Source organism: Sebastes umbrosus, chromosome 11, assembly GCF_015220745.1.
Source record: "Sebastes umbrosus isolate fSebUmb1 chromosome 11, fSebUmb1.pri, whole genome shotgun sequence".
NCBI lineage: Eukaryota > Metazoa > Chordata > Actinopteri > Perciformes > Sebastidae > Sebastes > Sebastes umbrosus.
In genome coordinates this window covers 25,403,861-25,429,949 of record NC_051279.1, presented here as the reverse complement: position 1 = coordinate 25,429,949, position 26,089 = coordinate 25,403,861, and the positions used below count along the sequence as shown (strand labels likewise).

The 26,089-nt window shown below is 38.9% G+C and overlaps 3 protein-coding genes across 4 annotated transcripts in view; 1 reads left to right on the top strand and 2 right to left on the bottom strand.

Annotated features, from left to right (window-relative positions):
* The window catches only part of cpne4a (copine IVa), a 61,625-nt gene extending 56,417 nt beyond the window's left edge, over positions 1 to 5,208 (bottom strand). The window contains exon 1 of the mRNA XM_037783604.1: positions 4,847 to 5,208. The gene's annotated coding sequence lies outside the window, so the exon portion shown is untranslated. The remainder of the gene's footprint in view (positions 1 to 4,846) is intronic.
* Positions 5,209 to 7,086: 1,878 nt separating this feature from the next.
* cmtm6 (CKLF-like MARVEL transmembrane domain containing 6) lies at positions 7,087 to 25,934 on the top strand. 2 transcript variants are annotated; one of them, XM_037783715.1, is made up of 5 exons: positions 7,087 to 7,243; positions 8,496 to 8,613; positions 16,551 to 16,727; positions 24,141 to 24,239; positions 24,851 to 25,934. In XM_037783715.1, the coding sequence occupies exons 2-5, from the start codon at positions 8,503 to 8,505 to the stop codon at positions 25,028 to 25,030; spliced, it is 567 nt and encodes a 188-aa protein (XP_037639643.1). In that variant the 5' UTR covers positions 7,087 to 7,243; positions 8,496 to 8,502; the 3' UTR covers positions 25,031 to 25,934. The 2 variants fall into 2 exon arrangements, with proteins under 2 accessions (XP_037639643.1, XP_037639644.1); XM_037783716.1 differs by having other exon boundaries at positions 7,116 to 7,243; positions 8,483 to 8,613.
* Positions 17,236 to 21,870, bottom strand: LOC119496411. Its single transcript, XM_037783695.1, has 4 exons — positions 21,204 to 21,870; positions 18,543 to 19,072; positions 18,313 to 18,428; positions 17,236 to 17,410 (listed from the first exon to the last, which is right to left on the bottom strand). The coding sequence occupies exons 1-2, from the start codon at positions 21,564 to 21,566 to the stop codon at positions 18,704 to 18,706; spliced, it is 732 nt and encodes a 243-aa protein (XP_037639623.1). The 5' UTR covers positions 21,567 to 21,870; the 3' UTR covers positions 17,236 to 17,410; positions 18,313 to 18,428; positions 18,543 to 18,703.
* Positions 25,935 to 26,089: the final 155 nt, after the last annotated feature.

Below are 26,089 nucleotides of genomic sequence, written 5' to 3'. Positions count from 1 at the left end.
CTAAAGCATCCCCTGCTTTATCTTCTATTTGACTCTAAATGGGACCATAATTTACTAAATGAACATCATGCTGTATTGAAGAAGACTTGAAACTAGTGATTGAGACCATAAACTCATGTTTACCATGTTTACTGAGGTAATAAATCAAGTGAGAAGTAGGATCATTTTATCATAGACTTCTATACAATCGGACTTCTTTTTGCAACCAGAGGAGTCGCCCCCTGCTGGCTGTAAGAAAGAATGCAAGTTTAAGGCACTTCAGCATTGGCTTCACTTCTCAGACCCGGAGGTCGATGCCTGGTTTGAACATGAGATTTGTTGGAAAGAGGAACAGTTGAAGAACTTCATTCATTATTTCATCTGAGGCTCACATATTTCTTAAATTAATTTGTGTTCAGTCAAATCACCTCAGCACACTTGATTCAATGCAGCAGAGGAAACTGTACACAAAGCACAGATGGTGGAGGAGCGGGGGGTTAATACGAACCCAGCAGCCCCGAAGCAGCTTCATCACATCCAAATACTGAGGAGTTAGCATGCTAATAGGCTAAGTGGTATAGTGAAAGACTGTAAGATCCAAAAAGTAGTAGAGTTTCTTGCTTTCTCGCTACCCTTACGAAAAACTAGTACACTTCAAGTCTATTTTATGAAGTATAGGTATAAGTAAAGTTCAAGTATACAGTATACTCAATTTCCCAAGTATACTTTATGTAGTAAGTATACTAATATCAATGTACTAGTAGTATACTTATAAGCATACTGCTTTAATACTTCTTGGGACTAAATTGGCCCATTATTTAGTTTATGAAAGTATACTTTTAAGTGTAAGAATAGTAAACTTTGAGTACACAACTAGCTTACATTTAAGTCTTATTTTGTACTACAACTATATTATAAGTATACAGATAGTTTACTAGTTTTATACTTGTAAGTGTACTACTTCAATACGTCTTGGGACTAATTTAGTTTATAAAAGTGTAAGTATTGTACTGATAGTTTACTAGTTTTATACTTTTTAGTTTATGAAAGTGCATTTTAAAGTATACTCTCAGTACACTACTAGTTTAATAGTTTTTTATACTGCAAGTATACTTGTATATACTTGTAGTCCACTTCAAGATTCAAGATTCAAGATGTTTATTGTCATGCCGGTTGTACAGGTACAAACGTGTGAAATACTTTTTGCTGGGAAGCTCCATTAAAATAATAAATTATATTACATTTACATTACAATTACATTTACATTACAATTATAAAAGGAAATACTTTATACAAGGGCACACACTTTATAGTTTATGAATGTGCACTTTAAAATATATTCAGTAAACTACTAGTTAAATAGTTTTTATACCACCAGTGTACTAACTTATAATTTTCTCAAGTATATCTTGAACAAAAGATTAAGTACAAATATAGGCCAAGTATACTTATACTTTTCTGTATACTTGTCAGTATAAGCCATGTATTCTTAAGTATACTTTTATTAAGTATATCTCTGATAAGTACATAAAAAGTAAACTGAAAGTATAACCTCTTATTTTAAGTTTAAAAGAAGTATACTAATAGCACACTTGAATAAACTTCTTTTTGGTAAGGGTCCACGTTCGTCCTCACTCCAACCTCATCACTTAAACACTCGTGGTCATAACTCCTCGTTGTACCGGGCGGCGGCGCGACACCATCCTCTCTCTGAGAGATGTCGAAATGTTTGTCAGGTCACTGGGAAAAAGTCCAACCAGTCCCATCTGTGGCAGAAATAGATTCCTGCTCACTTATGTTGTTTAATTGATGAGGTGACACAGATCTGAGTACAAAACAGCACATCAGTGATTTAATGTGTTTTATCTCCATCAGATTTAGATTGATTTCCTTCCAGCAGACGCTGCTTTTTAAAGAAAAATCAACCTGCAGAAACTCGAAAGAGTCCATCACATTCAACATTTAGTCTCTTTGAAAACTGTTGGTGTGTTTAATGACACTTTTTACAGATAACCTGGAGAAGATTATTGATAACTTGCTGCTTTCTGAGTTCTAACTTCAGCCTTCAGGTCTTATTTTCTACAGTGGAGGAGCTTTGAGAGACAGTTCAGGAGATTATATCATAATGATGATGAAACTTTGATCAGGAAATCTAAATATTAACAGAATATCTCACTGCAGTAGATTTAAAGTCTCTCCACGTTTTTTATGATAAGTGAAGGCAGCAGCTGGAAGGAAGGAAATCTAAACACTGCATGGAGGATTTAAAATGATTATCAGGGATGGACGACGTCAGTGTGTCCAGATTTGACTGCTTCATGTCTCAAAGCGTTTTTTTTTTTTATCTCACCTGCACAGACCAACATTTACATCTCTGAGCGTTTTATCTCTGCTCTTCATCTCATTGCTGCAACTCAACTTTAGAGCTGAAGGCAGATTCTGAGGTCAAACATCAGAAATTGGTCTATTTTTCTTGTTTTTGGACTGGTGATCAGGTGTCCACATACCTTACCTACCTGTGTGCCTGTGTACATGTTAATGTACGTTCCCTAACCTTTGAGCATATTTGAGAATATATTTTTTTATACAAAATGCAGTACCTGTGAGGGTTTCTGGACAATATTTGTCATTGTTTTGTGTTGTTAATTGATTTCCAATAATAAATATTTACATACATTTGCATAAAGTAGCATATTTGTCCACTCCCATGTTGATAAGAATAATAAATACTTGACAAATCTTTGAACATTTTGAACAGATAACAAGCCCTAATATCAGAATATTATTGAAATATCAGAAGAAATCCCCCCAAAACAAAACATTAGGTCCTTATAACCTTTTAAAATCAATTTAAACATATGGACTGTTGCAGGTCTGCATAGAGGCAACTCTCACTGCAACCACACACACACACACACACACACACACACACACGCACACACACACACACACACACTAAGGAAATCATGAGAGAAAATATCACCAAATACTACAACTAATACTAATACACTCTATAAGAGAGACCATTAACTCTAACTATCAGAGTAATACAGAAAGTCAGTGACACTTCAACAGAAAAATATAATACAATATTTCCAATAATGCACTTTTGAATAATAATCAGTAACTAATTACTTGATTGCTGATGCTTTATGGATCATAGAGGCCACTAGTAATTATTTATTTTTTACAATAATCCTTTTTCTGCCAAAAGGGATTTTTCACAACGTAAAGTTTTCCAATAAATGTATTCTAACTGATCCATGAAGCATTAATCAATAATTTATAAATCATTATTTATATCTTATAAACCATTACAAAGGACGTCTTCAGTATTATAGCATCAAAGCCACCAGACTCCTTACACAAAAACAGTAATTTTACCTCTCAGAACAGGGGAGTTGCTGGTCTACCGCTGCATCGATCGGTTAGTTGGTTTGTGTTATTGTGTGACTTTCTGATCTGAACTAACGTGGCGTCCAAAGCAGTACGTTGCTTCCCAAACTTACGTCCGTCATTAAAGTTTTCAGAACAGGTTTGATTTTCTGCGTTTTTTCACATCTTTCAGAGTTGTTTGACCACTGAGAGCCACCGTAACCATTTACAAAGGACGTTTTCAGTATTATAACTTCAAAGCCACCAGACTCCATTCACACAAACAGTAATTTTACCTCTCAGAACAGGAGTTGCTGGTGTACCGCTGCCTCGATCGGTTAGTTTAATTCTTAGTCGACTAACACTCATACGAATTTGTCGACTAATCTATTAGTTGATTTAATCGACAGATCTGTAACACTGAGTTTCTCCACAAAGAATCACACAAAATCACCACTTTAAATCTGGTGTTTACCAGAGATGTGCTCATAGGTTTCTTAGAAATAAGTCATTCAGCATGAAAATGCATAAAAAATGACTAATCGACTGAAGAAATCTTAGTTTATCATGATTGAAATGACTGATTAGTCGACTAAACGGATGTTAGACACCTAAAAAAATCTATATCCGTTTAAGTGTACGCTATATTAAGAATATTTTCACTGCTTTACCTCGCTGTCAGACAGCCCTTTCTAATGGGAACTGAAGCCGTCATATAGCTTTCTTCAAAGCCAGACTCCATTCACAAAAACAGTAATTGAACCTCTCAGAACAGAGAGTTCCTTTCTCTACCGCTGCATTGATCATCGGTCATCCATAGTTAGTTTTTGTGAAAAGTCAACACAGAAACGCAGTCACACTAGCTGGTCCCTGTAGCATACTGACTGACTGACTGAATGAATGAATGAATGAGGTTTTCCTTACTGTGTCATACAGCTACACCCAGCCTGTATGAGCTCTCACCATAAACCAGATATACAGAAAGACCTTTACATCCTCTAACACATTACAAACAGTCCAGAAATAAAGAATCTGATCCTCAGACTTTCATGTCTCCAACTAAATCATAAATCACAAAGATTGGAGTAAATTCAAAGTCCATTCTGTCTTCTTTTCGAGGCTTTGGAGGCACATTTAGCAAATTTAAACTCATCAAATTGAAACAAGCATTTTTATATCTGTACACCAGAATGTTTCAGGGACTCTGAAATCATCAGTTTGTATAAAACAGAAGAAAATAAGACGACTTTCCACTTCACACAGACTCTTCATCAGGAAGAACACTGACTGTTTGGCTCCTGTAATATTATAGGAATGTTTACTGATATTCATAAAATAGCAGATAAGAGGAGATATAATATAAATATCAACACAGCAGCAGTGAGGAATGTTACAGTGATTATAAAAATAAAGATCAATATCAGCTCCACACTGACAGCCTTGAAGTCCATGTGAGAATATGATGAAATGATAAAAAATCTTTGTTTTTTACCTTCTCAGAGATACATGAAGAAGAAGCTCCGGAGTGAGAAAAGCATCAGAAAGTTTCCAGTTTCAGCTCAGACAGACTGAACTGAGATCAGCTCCACGCTGACGGACACACAGCTTCATCCTCCTCCTCCTCCTCCTCCTCCTCTGGCTGCTGGAGAGCCTTTACAGCCTCCAGCCGCCTCTCACAGCTTTATAGTGGGGGAAGCCTCTCACAGACAGGAGTGGAGGAGAAGGAGGAGGAGGAGGAGAGAAGAGAGGGCTGCAGCGCCGCATGCAGGCCGAGCACAGGAAGCACAGGTTGGGGATGAGAGCCAAGCTCAGGTGGAGCAGCACCAACCAAACTCTGTACATTTTTCTGGGTATTTAAGTCTCTACATGATGCTTTAAACAATGTTTTTAAAAAGCTTTCACTGCAGCCATGCCAGCTATTACTGACTAACAATATATCTATTGTATATTTATTATGTAAGAGACTGTATGAAAATGATTAGGGAGGGATAATTTTGGGCCAGAAAGAGTTCATATCCACTTAGTCCTTAGTGAATTAAGAAGAAATGAAGAATTAAATAAGAGTAAGATAATAAGAGTATCTTTTAAAATAAGAGTATTTCTTGAAATAAAATGAAAAAAATAATAATATATAATGAAAAACAAAATAATACATACTGAAACTTATAAACAGACTAGAGAAAGTGTTGAAACCATCTTTTTTCTCTATACTTTATTTATAAAGTTCAATATGGTAGTTACATAAACATGTTCAGATTTTTCATTACAAAAAAAATCAGTAAATATATTTTACAGTATAAAGATAATATAAAAATGAAATAAATTATCCAACAAATAAAATGTAAAGAAAGGAAAAGTTGAATTAAAAACAAAAATGAAAAAACAATCGGAATCTGTTATAAAATTTGAATACATTTAAAGTAAAACCACAAAACATAAATATATAATAGAAATAAATAAATAAAAATATGAAGGGATATTATGAAAATATATACAATATATCTGTTTTAGAGCTGTACAGTTTGTGCAAAATAAAAAAAAACAATCAGTTTGTTAAAAAATTTGAATAAATTTAAAATAAAAACACAAAACAAATATATAATAGAAAAAAATACATCAAATAAAATGTAAGGAAAGGAAGAGATGAATAAAAACAAAAAACAATCAGAGTCTTCTAAAAAAATTAGAGTACATTTAAAATGTCGAAACAATCTAATAGTTTTTTTCCAATTTAACATTTTTGAGTTTTAAAGGGACTGTTTGTAAGATTCAGAAATGCTTGTTAACAGCTACACCTGTGGCCATTAAGTCAACGAAAGTCAGCGTCGGGCTTGTACTTTCTTGGTCTACATAAACATGAACGAGCATCACTCAAAACAGTGAGGCGACACACGTCAGCTAAAACCACAATATCAATCTATATTTCAGCTGCTTGGCAGTAATGTTAGCTGACCAGACGGAAGTCTCTCCATGAATCACTGCTGATCCTAGTGTTGGCTTTTCCTGCTTCAGGCTACCGACCGCGGTGGGAGGGAACAGGGGAGACACCGGCACCCGGTCGGAGACGATAACGTTTCTCGTTGCAGAGCTCCGTCACTTCACAAGACACGGGAAACCTCTGTTGGTCTGGAGGAGCTGCAGCATTTATTTCTGCACAAACGTCCACTCTACATTCACTAGATATTCTCAGAGCTACGAAGTCTCCTCCAGTGTGTAGTGTGTGCGCATGCACGTGAGGCGGAGCGAGCTGAGTGAAGGCAAGCAGGCAGAGGAGCAGAGTACAGCAGAGACTCCGGCCCTGGAGACCAAAGCTACGCTCTCCCCCGCGTACTACGACCGCAGCCAGCACTGTTTAACAGACGGGCTTCACTAGATAGAACTTTGTGGTTTTGGTGCTTCCGTGTAGTTTGTGTTGGAGTCTTGTCTGAAGAGCGTAGCCACACGCAAGAGCGCATATGTGAGCGCGCATGGGACACTGACCCGGGTGATTTATATGTGTAAGAAGTTACAAACGGTCCCTTTAAAAAATTGGAGTACATTTAAAATGTAAAATAGTTTTTGCCAATTTAACATTTTTAAGTTTTAAGTTTTCAATCGTAGTCAAATATGTTTTAAAATCAGTATCTTTAAAAGTATAAAAGGAGGATATTCTTTTACCATTTCATGGTGTTGAAATCATCTCCCATCCTGGGCTACCAAAAACACTTTTAATGTGAAAGTTTTAACCGGAAGCGGATCTTCCTCCGTCTGACTTGAAGGAACAAAATTAAATGCGGAAGTTTGACTGAGTCAGTTTAGTTTGTTGAGCTGAGGAACAAAAGCAACACGTTGAAGCTGAACTGCGCAGCTGGAAACTCTACTTTTCTGCGGACCGGAAGAAACCTGAACGGTGAGTTTGTTTCTCAAACATTCACGTTTTATTTCCTCTTTTTTTACTATTTACTAACTTCCTGTTTGAGCGGGTCAGTTCAGCAGATCTTAGGCCACCATTAACAGTTGATGAGTCCCAGAGACGTCGTCCCACCTGTGGCTGCGGGGGAACCGACACACACCAGACTGCATTCACGATTCTGTAGATTTACCTTTTAACGTCGTTTCTTTAGAGAAGAGACACTATACCCGGGTTAAAATCTCCCCATATTCAATAAAAAGACCCGTTCTTCACTTCGGCGTGAATCACAAACACGCCCAGCTCTGTTTATGTGAAGCAGTCACATCGGAAAGTGTTTACTTGCCTGCTATTCACCTCCAACTTCTTCCCACCAAACCGCCCAGATGGTGACGGCGGGAGCGGTTTGTGTGAACTATAAAAGATGAGATATCGCTCAAATCAACTGCGGCATGGTTGTTACACCATATGCCGAATCCACTATAACACACCTCCGCCTACGTTAGAGCCGTGAATCATGATCTGTGATGTTTCTGTGTTTGTCTGTGAGCACGGGATCGTTAAATAACCATTTTTTTAAATAGTTTCAGGTTCCATCTGGGGCTCACTCAGTTTTATTAGCAGGTTAATCATCAGTGTTTGCATTGCAACACCTGCTCTCTACCTGTACCTGCTTACTTTCACTTTCACTGTCAAAGACAATGAGGGCCATAGAAACAAAATGGACATTAATATATATAAATGAACCTCAAACTTCCAACAAACAACTTCTTCTTCTTCTTCTTCTTCTTCTTCTTCTAATTCTTCTTCTTCTAATTCTGACATGTTGGGCTCCACTTCTTCAGGCATGGGATGTTACTGCTACCATTGTTAAAACAATTAAGTAAAAGCTTGTCACATTATTCATGTCATGATAATATAATAATAATTATATCATCATAATAGTTTAATGATAAAGTGTCTCAATGTGGCGAGAAATATTTGAAAGAATCACTATTACTAAGGAAAAGTGTGTTAAAGTCTGATTACTGTTAGTCGATTAATCAGTAGTGGACTAAAGGTTTCCGAGTTTAATTTATAAAACCATCAGATTTGATAAACCCTTCATATTTTTTCTGTGTACAAATCTTAATTTGTAAAGTAACTAAAGCTGTCAGATAAATGTGGTGGAGTACAAGTAGGCCTAGAAAGTAGCATGAAAATAAAATACTCAAGTATTGAATGACTGTAATACTGTAGTTTCTGTGTTCAGCTCCATCATGGCTGGAGTTTACTCCGCGACGACAGCTCCGAACCCCAAATCCTCCTGGTTCATGGTCCCGTCAGAAAATCTGGATAAGATCCGCTGTGGGATTAAAGTCATCGAAGTGGTAAGTTCAAAGACTCCTGAGCTAACTGCTAACACATCTGAATCACGTCATACATGTTTATTATTTTCTTGATTAATCGATTAGTTGTTTGGTCTATAAAATGCTGATCAGTGACGACGTCCTCAAATGTTTCAAAGATATTCAGTTTACTATCATAGAGGAGGAAAGAAACCAGAAAATATTCACATTTAAGAAACTTTTTTTTCTTTAAAAATGACTCAAACCGATTAATTGATTATCAAAATAGTTGGTGATTAATTTAATAATTGACAACTAATCAGTTAACCGTTGCAGCGTTAGGAACAATGTAAAGTCAATGTTGAGTTTTAGTTTCACACTGTGTTTGTTTTACCCATCCACTCGTAGGGGACTTTCTCCGTCTTTATACTCGTTATTTTACCCCCTAACTTTGAATAACGGTCGCTCGTTGTACGACTTCACCTGCTCTGGCCTTTACACAACCCATAATATCAACACAGAGCTCCACCTGGTTTATATACAAAATACAGGCTGGTGTCAGACCAGTATCAGGTCTGCTCCCAGTAACAGTTAATATAGTTTATTTCACTGCTTCAGTCACTCTGAATGTTCCTGATAAAACTGCATTAAAGCTGTAAAACTGATGCAGGAGACAAAAGTTTTCTGAAGGAGTGAAATCGGGATGATACCAGAAGTTTAATAGTCGATACCTTTTAAAAAAAGTCTGAAAAAAATATCAAAAAGTTCCAAAGAAAATTTGAAAAAAGTCTGAAAAAAACCCACCACTGAAACTCCATGATTCTCGATATTAACTCGATACCACGGTAAAAAAGTAAAACAATTAATTCCATGTACTTCAACATCCACTCCTTTATTACCAGTTGCATACTGGTTTTTGTTAGGAAGCTAAAAAGGTCATAATTCCCTCTCTATTATTTGTTTTATATTGCTTTGTAATATTGAAATATTGCAATATTACAACACTGTGCTATTGACAAGCCGGCCGCAGGGGATGACAAGCAACCACCACAACCTCTATGTTCACGTTATTCTTTTTTGAATTATCTGCAGCGGGAGCACCGCGTATTACTAGTGCTGCACATTTAATCAAAATTGAATCGAAATCGCAATATGACCACTACAATTTTCAAATCGCAATATTCGTTAGCGGTGAAATGTGTGTCAAGGTTACATTTTAAATTAATTATCGTCATGCTGCAGAGATATCCTGACAATGACTGATATATTCGACTTCAGGGCATCTCTGACTACATACATGCTGAAAATCAAACATTTTTACTGTATTAATTTAGATATTTTCCAAAATAAAAGTCCCTAGAAGTGTGTGATTTAACTTTTTCCCATGGTCTATTGTTAAAAAAAGTTAACAAAAATCAAAATAAATGGTAATATCGAATCGCAATACTTAAAAATCGCAATACATATCAAATTGGCACCCAAGTATCGTGATAGTAATAAATCTGGAGATAGGTGTATCAGCCCAGCCCTAGTACCAAAGTATTGCTTCTCCTGACATGCCTTGAGTGAAATAGAGCATTGTTGGGGATTATTTTCATTGGAAGAGATTTCAGGATTTGGTACACATGCAATACTGTGCGTGTGTATTAGAGTGTAGTGTGTGTGTAACCACGGTGTGACTGGACCTTCCTCCTCCAGCAGCTCTCCAGGAAGTCGCAGATTGGGAAGTGAAAGTGCTGCAGAGCCGACGGTTTGTGAGCAGAGAGCTGTCGTTAGCAGATCTCAGAGCTGCTGACCCTCCGCTGTCGCAACAGTTAACAGGTGGGGGGGGGATCCGGCCTGCATGTTAGTGAGTGTTGGACAAAAAGAGGATGTGCAGGGAGGGAGGACAGATCTGTGTTAAAAACTCCTGCATGAGGCCAAGAAATGTTTTTTATCTGTAGTCCAACTTCAGGAGCTTTCTGAGGACTTCCATTCGGAGATGGAAGAGGTATTCAGATCCTTTACTGCAGTAAAAGTACTGATACCACACTGTGAAAATACAGCAACCAAAAGTCCTGCATTCAAAAAGTATGTAATTATTAGAGCTGGGACGATGCACCATCTCCTGATTCGATACTATCATGATACTTGGGTGCTGATTCAATATATATTGCGATTTGATATTATGATTTATTGTGATTTTTGTTAACTTTTTTAACACTAGACCATGAGAAAAAGTTGAATCATACCTTTTTAGGGACTTTTACTTTGGAAAATATCTAAATTAATCCAGTAAAAATGTTTGATTTTCAGCATGTATGTAGTCAGAGATGTCCTGAAGTCAAATATATCAGTCATTGTCAGGAATTATTTATTTTATAAATTTTTCCAGCAACCCAGAAATCAAAGAATAAAGACATTTCCCTCACAAATTAGTGGGATTTTTTTTCAATTTCGAAGGGACATGTAATGTTTTATACTTCTGGTGAATATAATCCAATCAATCTTATCTTAAATAAACAAACCAACGCCGGTGAAGACATAGCCTTTGGCCTTGAAGGAGGTAATAAATGTCAGTATATGGGTGCTCTACAGTTGTAGCGTCGGCCCATTTGACAACGGAGATGAGAGTGATGGCCTGCTTGACCGCACCACGCAATACGATAACGTTTCCTGTCCGTGACAGAGTTAGCATGCAGCTTTAGCCGTGATGTCTAGCTCTGCTTCTCCTGCAATGTGTGAAACCCAAAGTGTTTACCGCTTTGGATTTAACATGTGAGAGTGCAGGTCGTATCCACGCAGACCCTCCGACGTTTTCTGCTTTCTCGTTTCGGCTCACTGCGGTTTGTTTCGGTTGACGGATATGGAACGGATATGACGTCACGTTACTCAGACTACAACAATAAAAGCGGTAACTTCCTTCTACCTCCACATAGACTCAAATGAATCAACTATATTGATTCTGGCATTAAAACATCAATTTCAAAATCTTTTAAAAAAAAAAAAATCGCGATACATAGGTGAATGGATTTTTTCCCCATCCCTAGTAAAGACTATAGAATATATAAAGAGAAACAGAATATATTGATGATAATAAATAATGATCTGAGTGGTGTTATAGTCCGTGATGTCTACTGCTGATTCCATTAATAACAAAGAACGTATATTGATAAGAAGTGAAAGTCAATTGTTCGTTCCATTGCAACATCAGCGCCGAGCAGCAGAGCTACACGTCCGCCATTTTGGACTGAAAGCGACTACCGGACGCCAGTAAAACGTCTGCCTACAAAGAGCCGTACAAAAGTAAAACTAAATTATTTCTATATTCTACCGAAATGTCCTGTGTTGAACAATGAAAATATTATAAATATAAGAAGCGTTTCAGTCCAAAATGGTGGCAGCTGCTGTCTCTTTGCTTCTATACTCTTTGTTAATAAACACTATGGATTTGGATCTGTGTTCAACTTCCCCTAAACAAGTTGCTTTGTAGGAAATGTAAGATTCAGTGTTTTAAAAGTAGTTTTTTATTTCAACTAGTTCATGGTAGAGTAACATGTAAATCATCACTAAATAATCACTGATGCGTCTTCCTGCTCTGTGTGAGTCCCGAGAGATTTAATAAACAAAGTCTCTTCTTCTTTTAACACAAACATGTCGGTGGATCTTCAGTCAGGTGTTAATGAGCTGCAGGACGCTGAGATCTGTTAGAGAGGCATTTAACACGTCATGTGAGTGTTAGTCAGGAATCTTCAGAGGAGAAACTGCTCTAAAATGATTAAATAAACCATGTTCAGCTCAGATGTAAGTGGAGTAATGCCTCTGCAGCTCCACTGGGTTTTGTACCAGTGGCTTGGTACCAGTGGTTTCTGAAGACCAGAGGAGAGTCTGTTTGAGTCTCGGCTGACGTCAGACGTCTTATTTTAGCTCTGTGGTTCAGGGTTCGTCTCTGTTTGAAACACAAAGACTTTTTATAACCTGCCGTCCTGCTGTAAAACCAGTGGTGTAATGGGAGCCCAGTCTGGAGTCTGGTTTACCACACCACCCAAATATACAGCAGAGAGGGACAAAACTACATGTATGCTCCCGTCCTGCACATCCTCCTGTATTTAAAGCTCCACTCAACTCTATTATACATATTATTAATGCATCAAATGACTGGCTGTTTAGCCTCTTTAGCGCCTAGTTCTGGTTTGAGTGGGTCTGTTGAGGCAGGAAGCAGAAGTTTAGAGGTTCATCTGCAAAATGTTGCTCAAAAAGATGCTAAATGATCCTGTTTTTAAAGAGCGGATCACAAGTTTTTATTAAAACAACGTGTACGAGTTATAGCCAGAAACATGTTTTGAGAGGTCACAGTGACTTTTGACCTTTGACCACCCAAATCTAATCAGGTCCTCCTTTGAGTCCAGGTGGACGTTTGTGCCGAATTTTAAGAAATTCCCACCATGAAATTGTTTTCCTCTGTAGGAGACACTCTTAACCAACTTCCAGCTTCCTTAAATTTAAAATTTCAGATTTTTCTGAAGTATTTTTACATTCCTTCGCAATGAGTTATTTCACAATAAATGTGGTGTTTCCTCTGATTCATAGAGGAAGGCTGAACGCTGATGGCAGCATACAGCATGGATGTGTAATATCATTAGTATATATTTAATTAAATATAATATAATATAATATAGATAATTAAATTAACTTTATTACAGCAGCTGGTTGGCAGCGGGTGTTTCTGCTCAGTGTCAGGTTTAAACGCTGGTGGAGGGCGTGGCTTCACCAGACCGTACCATTAATGTTCCTGTGGGGGGTTGAGGAGTCTGTCCAGCAGAACGAGGCTGACCTCCTCTTCCTCTTCCTGTTGACTCAGTGTGGTTCAGACTCGCCCAGGCCAGGACGCCCTCACGGTGTGTGTGTTGGTGTGTGTTGGTGTGTGTTGGTGTGTGTATGTATGTGGGTGTGTTGGTGTGTTAAAGAGCAGCTGCCGCCCACGCTGTCAAGCGGTCTGAGCGGTTTTACAACACTGACTTCACTTTTAATGAAACACACAGAGTCAGCAGCTCCCAGTGTGACTGTGCATTGACTTTATTGTATATATTTACTGCAGTGTATCGTTTCCTTTTTATCTCAGGCTGCTGGGACCAAAGAGCTATAATGGGATATAATGCAATATATACTAAACATATTACAGTGGTTGTCACAAATTAGTACAACGTAGTACAAAATGTAAATCACACTTTGGTGTTTTAGTTTCACTTCTTTACTTAAAGGAACAGTGTGCAGTAGGGCTGTGTATTGGCAAGATTCTGGCGATACGATACGTTTCATGATACAGGGGTTACGATTCAATATATAGTGATCTATTGCGATACTGTAAGCAAGGCGATTTATTGTGATTTTTTTAATCTCATTTTAGGAAAACTGTCATAGTATAAAGAACACACCACCATATGCATAAAGTCTGAGTAAAAAAAGATAGCTTTTTTATGCCATCAGAACAGTGAGATCTGCATTTGCATTAATCACAGTTCCTGTAACATCCAACATCGTAGCACTACTTTGCATCTCTTTGCAAATGAAATAAAAGTATTGACTGAATTAATCTTTGCATGTATAGAATCAATACAGTATCACAAATCATATTATTGTATATTCAATTTTTTTTATATTTTCTTACACCCCTAGAGTAACATTTAGGGGGATCTATTAACAGAGATGGAATATAATATGAATAAGTATGTTTTCTTTAGTGTAAAATCACCTGAAACTAAGAATCATTGTTTTTATGGAGGACGGAACCTGCTAGAATTAAAAATAAATGACTCGATAAATAAATAAGTCATTACATGTTGCAAAAACATTAAAAACAAATGTAGGCATTCATTTATTTATTTATTTAGCGAATGTAAAGTCCTCTAGCCAGGAGGTTGCCTCCTGGTCTGCTGTATGGAGGGTGACTAGCCCTCCTTTTAGACTGTGGAGCGGGTAAGCTTCAATGATATGTTCCATTGTTTGCACCTCTCCAGAAGCACACAATGGGCTTGGGCTGCTGCACCTTTTGTGAAGGCTGGCCAAGCAGGGGCCATGTCCAGACCTGAATCTTTTGAGGGTTGACCACTGTATCCTTGGCAGGTTGGTGCCAGTGACCGGTTGGGTGGGGTTTGACACCAGATGTTTGTTTGGGACATCCTTGGGCTCCCATTCCTTTTCCCAAGCTGATTGGGTGGTGAAGTCGGCTGGTGGGGTATTCTTCCAAATCGGTCGTCGAGATGGAAGACGGGCAGTGGGTGGGTTGAAGATGTCTGCATGAATTGGTAGATGGGGAGAGTCTTTGACCTTTTGAAGCATTCTTTGAGTAAATGCTACTCGTGGGATATGTGGGGGGGTTATATTGGCTAAGACAGGAAGCTAGAGGAGTGGTGTTGAACAAATAGTCCCGGTTATGATTCACATGATTGTGTTGAGCTGGGTGTCCGCATGGTGTGTATGGGGTGACCTGGACAAAACACGGGCACAGTATTCTGCTGCGGAGTATGCAGGGGCCAGTGCCGAGGTGCGCAGTGTGGGGGCTGCTGCACCATTTTATCAATTAATTAATCGATAAAATGTGATTATAATGATGTGATTTATTTACTCTTCTGTTTAAATATTCCATTTTATTTATTTATGTATTTGTTTTTATTAATTAATCAATTAATTTTTGCATTCATTTTTTATTATTTTATATTTATTATTAATACATTTGTTTATTTATTTCTGCACGATTTTCCCTTTGCATTTCACACCTTATTTATTTCTCCAGAGTATCCATCTATTATGTAGAAATCCTAAATAGATTCAGTATTATGGTCTATAGACAGGCGATTAAAGGGACTGTTTGTACCTTCTTACACATATAAATCAATCCGGGTCGATGTCCCATGCTCGCTCATGTGTGGCTACGCTGTTCAGACAAGACTCCAACACAAACTACACGGAAGTACCAAAACCGCAAAGTTATATTAAGTGAAGCCTGTCTTGCAAAACAGTGTTGGTCGCGGTCGGAGGACGCGGGGCTTTGGACTCCAGGGCCGGAGTCTCTGCTGTACTCTGCTCCTCTGCCTGCCTGCCTGCCTGCCTTTACTCAGCTCGCTCCACCTCACCCCTCTACACACTGCAGAAGAGTTAGTTTAGCTCTGAGAATATCTAGTAAATGTATAGTGGACGTTTGTGCAGAAATAAATGCTGCAGCTCCTCCAGAGGTTACAGGGGTACAGAGGTTTCCCGTGTCTTGTGAAGTGACGGGGCTCCGCAGCGAGAAACGTTATCGTCTCTGACCAAAACTCCGGTGACTTCTCTGTTCTCTCCGGCCGCGGTCGGGAGGCTGAAGCAGGAAAAGCCAACACTAGGATCAGCATTGATTCATGGAGAGACCTTTGTCTGGTCAGCTAACATTACTGCCAAGCAGGTGAAATATAGAGTGATATTGTGGATTTAGCTGACGTATGTCGCCTCACTGTTTTGAACGATGCTCGTTCATGTCTATGTAGAGCGAGCACGAGCCCGACGCTGACTTTCGTTGACTTAACGGCCACAGGTGTCGCTGTTAACAAGCATTTCTGATTTCTTACAAACAGTCACTCCCTGTTTTGCCGTTTTTTCCCGGTCAATCGGCGTGGGGTTTGTTTTGACGCTGAGAGGAGAGGTTGAAGAGTCTTGCTAACTATAAATGAGGAGTTGTTTTAGTTGATAAAGTCAGTTTTGTTTGTTTGGAAAGGTGTGCCAAACTAGCCGTTATGCAAATACTGTATGTTACTTTGTGACATCACTAAGTTACAGAAGAAAAGGCAGGACTTCAACCAAGGCCTTCTAAGGAGCAGAGTTTTTGTGGGGAGAGTAACTCCCTTTGGCCTGGACTTTGTAACTTTGCAGACCTTTAACATGCACAACAACTATATAACACACTAAATAGGTCCTCTTTAAACAGTATTCCAGATGTTAACCTCATGTTTCCCATCTCTCCCCGTCAGCTGCTGTCCTTCGTGGCCTTCATCACGGAGGAGGTGGTCAACAGCTGCATCAGCTGCACGGCTCTCTACTTCTTTGAGTTTGTCAGCTGCACGGCCTTCCTCTTCACGCTGCTGCTCCTCATCCTCCTCTCCACCACCCTGCACACCAGGGTGGGCATCAGCTGCTGGCCCAGCCTGGTAAGAGCTCCGTCGGTCCACCTCCGTCACTAACTGAGCTGTTAACTGATGCTTCCTTTGTTAAAGGAATAGTTCAACATTTTGGGAAATCTGTTTATTCTCTTCCTCTCTGAGCGTCAGACGTTCAGACTGATACTCTCACGTCTGTACGGTGAATATGAATCCAGAAGCTGGTTAGCTTAGCTTAGCATAAAGACTGGAAACAGGGGGAAACAGCTAGCCTGGCTCCGTCCAGTTGGGACAGCAACTATTGATTATTTTCAGCAATTTGTCTGCTAAATATTTTCTAGGAAAAGCTGCAAATGCTCCTCTGACTCAGCTAGTGCTCACATTATTCATAACCTTATTGATTAGCTTACTGTGCTAACCTACGTCACTGATTTCTGCTAACGACTGACTTGGCGTTTACATAAAAAAAAAAAACGGACCTTAAAGCAGATGGACCTGTGTTTTACAAAAATACTTTTTTAATAAATACAGAAAATATTCCTCAAACATGCTGATGATGCAGTATGACCGTATCTCTGTGATAACGGTTTGGTCCATCATGAACAGTCAGAAGTGGTCTCTAGGGAGGCTACCAGTTATTTAGTGTCCATGTCTCAGTGGAGCAGCTTCAGCACCAAACACACCAGCTCCTGTTGGTTAAGCTTCAGTCTTCTCCACCTTAAGAACCGGCTCGCCTACAAAAAGACAAAGATGTTGGAGATCATTCTGCACTAACCTCATGTATTAATAACATTTCTTGTCAAGCACATAACTCTAATAATTTGAAGTAGCATGAAAACCATGGATGTATAAAGCGTAGGGCTGACACCCATCTCCCGATTCAATACGATCACGATACTTAGGTATCGATCAATATGTATTGCGATTTTTAAGTATTGCGATTTATTTAGATTTTTGTAAACATTTTGAAGTTGAATCATACACTTCTAGGAACTTTTATCTAAATTAATCCAGTAAAAATGTTTTATTTTCAGCATGTATGTAGTCAGAGATGTCCTGAAGTCAAATATATCAGTCATTATCAGTAATTATTTAAAACTGTTTTTCCAGCAACCCAAAAATCAAATAATAAAGACATTTCCCTTTAATAATTAGTGGCATTTTCTTTTTAATTTATAAGGGAAATGTAATGTTTTATAATTCTGGTGAATATAATCCAATCAATCTTATTTCCGTAGATGTATTTTGTATATACAGTTCCCTTTGTTAACACCTTATTTTAAAAACCGGACGTAGTCACACATGTATACTTCCTCTAACTTCACCAAGGTCATTGCTAGCTCTCCCGTCAGCTCCGTTCTCTTTATACCTCCATGGTCAGCTCCTTCGGGGTCGTTTGAATGCATTTAACATAAATGACGGATACGGAACAGATATGACGTCACGTTACTCAGACTACAACAATAAAAGCAGTAACTTCCTTCTACCTCCACATAGACTCAAATGAAGCAAATAAATTGATTCTGGCGTTAAACAATCAATTTCAAAATCGATTTTACAACTTTTAGGACCTAATGGTTTAAATAAGGGATGCATCTCTTCTCCTTTTTGTGTGTCAAAAAATTATATTACTGACCTTTTGCAGTGTGCCAGATGTTCTTCATGATGTATGTTGGGTAACCACGTCAGCTTGAAGTTCATGGTCCAAAAGCTCAGGTAGTCCTCTTATGAAGGAGTTAGAACAGTCTTGTTCTGTCAGCAAAACACATATTAATACTAATTATTATGAGGAAATACTGAAAGACAGCCAGCTTATTATTTCTGCTTCATGCTGACGACCAACGTGTCAACAAACAAACAGCTGACCTGCACTAGTTTCATGTGTGGAGTCCAACAGGAAGGTGTAGCGGTAGAGGCCATCAGAGCAGGTTCAACATCACTGTATCGCTCTCCAGCTCCGTGTTTAAATACTCTGAATATCTAAATAAGTGTTGGTCCAGTGAAAAGCAGCAGTGAGCAGGTGGAGTTTAAGGAAGTGTGTCTCTCAGGTGAGGAGAGGACTTCCACACACCTGAGTGTCCACCATGACAGCTCCACTTCACACTCATCTGTGCTCCCGAGTGGAAAACCTCCTTCTCCTCGATGGGCTGCCCGCACGTCTGACACACCCTGAACAGCTCCATCAGGCTGCGGCGGTGAACTATAGCGCAGTCCTGGTCGGCGGCGTCCTCATCAGACTCGTCAGATGTTGTTATTGAGTTGAACTCTGGTTCTGAGTGGAGGCTGTCGTCCAGCGGGTCGACTGACACCACGATGCAGTAACTGTCATCTGCTGCTGCTGCTGCTGCTGCTGCTGGAGGAGACTGAGAGGAGCTGCCTGCAGCCGCACATGTCGCCTGGAACAACACAACCACAAAGACAAAACAGCTCAACAGTGACCTGGCTCATATAGACATAACTTGCTGAAGTCTGAACACGTCATTTCAAATGCAGTGGCCGATACCGATGACATTAACCTGAAATCTCTTGAAGGAACAGTGTGTAGGATTCGGTGACATCTGGTGGTGTGGTTGCAGACTGCAACCAACTGAGTACCCCTCCGCTCACTCCTCCCTTTAAAGACCGCGGTAACATTAGGGCATTCGCAATAACTGCAATATTGCAACACCGCGCTGTTGACAAGCCAACCGCAGGGGATGGCAAGCCACCGCCACAACCGCTGTGTTCACGTTGTTCCTTTTTTTTGCGTGTTATTTGTACACCATGTAGTCTGTATTGACTGAAATGTAAACATAAATCTGCTGCACTCAGAGCTAGTGACGTAGAATTAAAAGTGAGACCGCTGATGTTGGATGGATCCAACAGACATACAACTTTTAACCAGAGATCGATGTTTGTGTCCCAAAGCGTTGTTGAGTTATTTTGAAGTTACGTTTGTGACGTGTTTTTAGTGTCGTTAGTGATGTGTTTTCCGTACTTCTGTTTTGTTGTTTCCGTATGTATTTTACTTAGTTTCCGTACTTATTTTAAGCCCAACCATGATGTTTTTACTAAACACAACAGCTTTTTTCAGTATCTCAGCTGAAAAAACGCTGCGCCTCATTGCCCTCCTTTGTTCTGTATTTAAAAACAAACCGGTATTTAATTAGTTTTAAAACAGTCGTCTTTGTCATTGTAAAAGCAACAATCTACCTAAAAATATCCTAATTATAAAGCTCATTTATACAGCACTAAAATCAGGATAAATGAAGTAATTGGCAAAAAAAAAAGGGGCAATAATAGTGCATATGGCACTGTTGAGCCAATCATTATCACCGTAGGGGACATTCCTTCCCTATGACCTACTGTATATTATTATAGGCTAAACTACCAGCAGTATATAAAGTCATTAAAATGAGCTCCACCGTTACCAGCCAAAATGCTCTGCCAATGGTAAACAGTGTATTCTCCTGTTGGTACTGACTCTTGTTTTGAGTTGTTTTGTGGATTGGATGATTGAACTCTCTTTTAGTAACAAAGAACAAACAAGACATATTGGCTATTTTACACTTCATTTAATACACCGTCAGGAGCCTCAGTAGCGGTGGAGGATCCATACGCAGCCACAACAGCCTGGCACCTCCTCCTCATGCTGGTCACCAACCTGGTCACACGTTGCTGTGGGATGGCGTTCCATTCCTCTACCAGGATTCGTTGCAGGTCAGCCAACGAGGTTGTGTTGGTCACTCTAACGCGTACAGCACGCCCTTCAATGATGACAAGCCATGTTTTGCCAGTGAGGGAGATGTCCCCCCTCACCATGACACTGCCCCCACCAAAAGCTGTTACTCCATCGGTGCAACAATCAGCATAGCGTTCTCCGTGTTGTCTCCATACTTTGACCCTGCCATCCAACTTTCGCACACAGAACCTGGACTCCTCGCTGAACATGACATTCCCCCACATGTTCAGGTTCCATTGTCTGTGTTGTTGACACCAGCGCAAACGGGCCTGACGGTGAAGGGCAGCCATTGCAGGCTTCCTGGTAGCCTTATGACAATACACTGTTTACCATTGGCAGAGCATTTTGGGACATTTTTCTTGGGCGCTACCCACATAATCAGCTGTGCTGCTCATCCCACAAATGCATGATCCTTACAAGTTGGACATCATTGTGAAGGTAAATAAACAGGCTTTCCAACGATGTAAAATACAATGACCATTAGCATTGTAACAACAGAGAAATAATCCACCAAACACAAGTTTCCGAACTTTTTTTTCTCCCCCCAGTTTACATTATTATGCATGATGAGTACTTTTACTTTTGGTACTTGGTACTTATTTTGATGCTGATACTTTAGTACTTTTACTTCAGTGACATTTTGAATGCAGGACTTTGACTTGTAACAGAGTATTTCTACACTGTGGTATTACTACTTAATGTCTGAGTACTTCTTCTAACACTGTATACAGATACATGTGTTGTTACCGACAGAGACAGGAGAATAGAAGACACCTGGACATCCAGTGTGTATAATGAATGTTTACCTGTGTTCTGCTCCTCTTGGGAGCCGGCGGAGATGTGTCAGCAGCGCTGCCCGGCTCAGCGTGCTGTCTCCCGGGGAACACTGACGGCACTGCGCCGCTCTTCAACACCGGCTTGGGCGCGATGTTCAGTATCTTCGCCCGGAAGTCCTCCTCGTAGTCCTCGGGCTGGAAGTGCAGGCTGCAGACCCGCACCCCGCTGTACTTGTTGACCGGTGTGTGCTCGTCAAAGCGGGGGTTTCGTATCGCGTTCAGCCATGTTCTGCAGCGCTGCGGGTCTCTCGTCGGTAAACCGTGAAACACAACCCCCATAGACTTGGCCTCGTCGTAGCCTTTACAGCCGGGAACACAGCACCTCCACGGCATCGTTACAGCGCCGAACCGACGAAAACACACTGATAAAGTGTGAAATGTAAAAAAAATACTGTTAGTTTGCGTCTGTAGCGGCACAATATGTAGTTTTACATGTAAACAGGCTGGTTAGTAAAGGCAGTACGGTAGCTGAACAAGCTCTTCTTCTACCATCAGATTTCCGGCAGATTTTACGCTGCAAGGCGTAATGCTGCCCTCCACAGGCGGTTATCCGCTTTTTATTTTATTAATATGTTTAGGTCCAGGCCAGCAGAGTATGGAGGACGGAACCTGCCGAAATAAATAACAAAAATAAATAAATAAATTACTCTATAGATAAATAAATAAATGACTAGTTAGATAGATAAATAAATAAATGACTAGTTAGATAAATAAATAAATAACTCAATAAATAACTAAATGACTAGTTAGATAAATAAATAAATAAATGACTCGATAGATAAATAAATAAATAAATTACTAGATAGATAGATAGATAGATAGATAAATAAATGACTAGTTAGATAAATAAATAAATAACTTGATAAATAAATGAATGACTAGTTAGGTAAATAAATAAATAAATGACTCGATAGATAAATAAAGAAATAAATGACTCAATAGATAAATAAAGAAATAAAGAAATGACTCGATAAATAGGTAAATAAATGACTCGATAGATAGATACATAAATAATTAAATGACTCGATAGATAGATAGATAAATAAATAAATAAATAAATAGGTAAATAAATAAACAAATAAGTAAATAGATAAATAAATAAGTAAATGAATGAATGAATAAAAATAATAGATAAATGAATAATTAAATAAAGGGGATGCAGGGAGAAGAAAGAAAAAAACTGAAATATTGCACACTTTAACCTCCTCAGACCACAAATACTCTTAAAACATAACAATCAGTGAAGGAGAAATCACTGTGTAAGCAGTAATACGGAATAAAGGTTGTCTTGTCACCATGTTATGTACAGTATATATACAGTATCAGGTGTTGTTACCTTTGTGCAGAGCCAGGCTAGCTGTTTGCCCCTGTCTCCAGTCTTTATGCTAAGCTGAGCTAATTAGCTGCTGGCTGTAGCTTCTTCTTCACTGCTCAGACGTGAGAGTGAAAGAGTGAATACGAATATTTTCCAAAATGTCGAACTTTCCCTTTAAGGTCTGAGAGGTGGGCTGTATTCGAACCGCCTACTACATACTACTGACGAACTCAGTATGCAGTATGTACTGTATACTGTATACTGCGTTCCTGAGTAGTATGCAGTATGCGACAGTTAGAGCGATGTATTTAGCAGTGTAGTAGACCAGGCTTTAGCCTTTAAACCAGCTCTTAAAGCACTGGACAAAAAAACGAATTCGTACCACTATTGCAATACGAAAAATACAACTTTGTGATGTGTTGTGATATTTAAACAAACTATCTGTCAACAATGAAATAAAAGCCTCTCGTCTACAGACCGGTCTCTAGAGAGCTCCAGCCAGCTCATAGCGGTCTGTGAGCGTCACTGCCCCTGGCAGGTGCTAGCTAGCTGTCACGGCAGTTTGTGGAGCTGCTAAACTCTGAAATAATTGAAAATGTTCGATTCGACATCTAACATCGTAAAACTGTCAATATTCAAAATCTACACAGTTGATTTCTCAATTCAAAAATGTTCAGAAGTGAATTTAGTGATGAAATAGCTACGAAAAATGTAAGAAAACGAGTCGTTTTTTTTCTGCTGTTGTAATCGTAGCCTGTAGCGGTCCAGAGCTTTGCATTGTGGGATACAGTAGACGAGGTAGACTGGTCCGATGCATACTGGAGATTTTTTCCAAATCAGTACGACATTTTTGGCATACTGTAGGTTTTGCTTTTGCTCGCATACTACATACTACATTTTGGCCAAATCAGTACGTACTACTATTATAGTATGAGGTTGTACTACTATTATAGTATGAGGTTGTATTACTAGTATAGTATGAGGTTATACTACTAGTATAGTATGAGGTTGTATTACTAGTATAGTATGAGGTTATACTACTATTATAGTATGAGGTTGTACTACTAGTATAGTATGAGGTTGTATTACTAGTATAGTATGAGGTTATACTACTATTATAGTATGAGGTTGTACTACTAGTATAGTATGAGGTTATACTACTAGTATAGTATGAGGTTGTATTACTAGTATAGTATGAGGTTATACTACTATTATAGTATGAGGTTGTACTACTAGTATAGTATGAGGTTGTATTACTATTATAGTATGAGGTTGTACTACTGGTATAGTATGAGGTTGTACTACTAGTATAGTATGAGGTTGTACTACTAGTGTAGTATGAGGTTGTATTACTAGTATAGTATGAGGTTGTACTACTAGTATAGTATGAGGTTGTATTACTATTATAGTATGAGGTTGTATTACTAGTATAGTATGAGGTTATACTACTAGTATAGTATGAGGTTGTATTACTATTATAGTATGAGGTTGTACTACTAGTATAGTATGAGGTTTTGAATGCAGCCGTTGTGTTTCCACAGTGAATCTGATCTTCTTCCTCTTCTTTATTTTCTTCTTCTGGTGTTCTGCAGGACTTTGGTTATACCGTCTTCATCTTTGTGTTGTTCTTCATCGCCTCCAGCGTCTTCGCTTCAGACAACAGTGGCACCGTCACGGAGAAATTTGCTGTGGTGAGAAAACGTCAAAAAACAAACTCAGCAGCTGATTAACACTCACTCAGCTGTCCTCTCCTAGTGTCCTTTGTTCCTTTCTAACTGTCCTTTTTTCCTTCTCTACCTCCTTCTCTCCTCCTCTACCTCCCCCTTTCCTTTCTTACATTCTTCTTTCTTTTTTTACCTCCTCCTTTCTGCCTCTATCCCCTTCTTTCCTTTCCTAAGTCCTCTTTTACTTCTTTACCTGCTCCTTTCCTTTCTTACATCCTTCTCTCCTACTCTTCCTCCTCCTTTCCTTTCTTACCTCTACCTTTTCTCACCTCCCCTCTCTTCTCCTCCCCTACCTCCTCCTTTCCTCCTCTGCCTTCTCCTTTCCTTTCTTACATCCTCCTTTCCTCACCTCCCCTCTCTTCTCCTCCTCCCCTACCTCGTCCTTTCCTCTTCTGCCTTCTCCTTTCCTTTCTTATCTCCTCCTTTCCTCCTCTATCCCCTTCTTCCTCCCCTACTTCCTTCTTTCCTTTCTTACCTCCTCCTTTCCTCACCTCCCCTCTCTTCTCCTCCTCCATCCCTCTCCCTTTCTTTCCTACACGATAATTAAAGATGTTTTTTAATAATTTTTCGTCCTGCAGGTGTTCGGCTTCTTGGCGACGGTGATGTTCGTCATTGACCTCATTTTGTTTGTGAGGAATCGCGGGCTTCCCTTTAAGAAAGATGGGAAGCCGGAGCCCAGTAACGGCGGCCCGCCGATGGTGGAGGCGGGCGCACTAGAGACGGCGAAACTCAACACGCCGGCCAACGAAACAGATTAACTCTGTTTCTATAGTTTGTTACGCAGACGTCAGATAATTTTACGCACTATTCCTTTAACGTGACGACAGGAGGCGGAGCTTCAGCGATGTCCATTTTTAAAGTCATTTTAAATCCTGTTTTTAGTCATTGTCGTCCGCCACAGCTGAGGACGCTCTGCGCTGCGTTCATCAATGTAATCAATCTTCCAACAATGAATCAATCACCGTGCAGAGCGGGTTGTGTTCTGTGATCTTAAAGAAACAGGAAGCAGATGATTATTAAAAATTTAAAACCATATTTCTGAAGGAAGAACAGAGACACTAAAACCACCAAACCACTAAATGTTCTGCTGTAAAGTTGATTTTTAAGATTTTAAACAACACAATGAATCAGATCAATTTATGGATTTATTGTCCGTCATTGCAGCTGTACTGCTTTTCTTTTTTTATTGAATATCTTGACATTTATTAACGAATTTTGCCTAAATTGACAACGAAAATCAAATGTGTCATAAAATTCTCTTAATTCACTGAAAATTAAACTGTTTTTGGTAGAAGTCTCGTTGGGTCCAAGATAAATCTGAGAATTAAGAATATTTTATTTAGTATTAATTATTTATTATGTTAATTCTCTCTTAAATTAGCTTTTTATTCGTGTGAAATATTGATGCAGAAAATAACTTCCACATTGATCCAGATGAGAGAAATGTTAAATTAAACAGCTCCATCTGCTGGTTTAAGTACAAATAGAAATAATCTGAAATAAAGCTGATGATTTTGACTTTCTTCAACAAAAATATGATGACAAACAGTCAAACATCGAGTCAGACATGACTTGTTGCTGCTGTCAATGTGGTTTTCTTTTATTTAAATGTTATCTTTAATCATTATAAAGATGCATAAAGAAACATGACATCCGTCATTATAGCTGTATTGATTTTCTTTTCTTTTTTTATTGAATATCATGACATTTATTAGCAAATTTTGCCTAAATTGACAACAAAAATCAAATACTTTGTCATAAAATTCTCTTAATTCACTGAAAATTAAACTGTTTTTGGTAGAAGTCCCGTTGGGTCC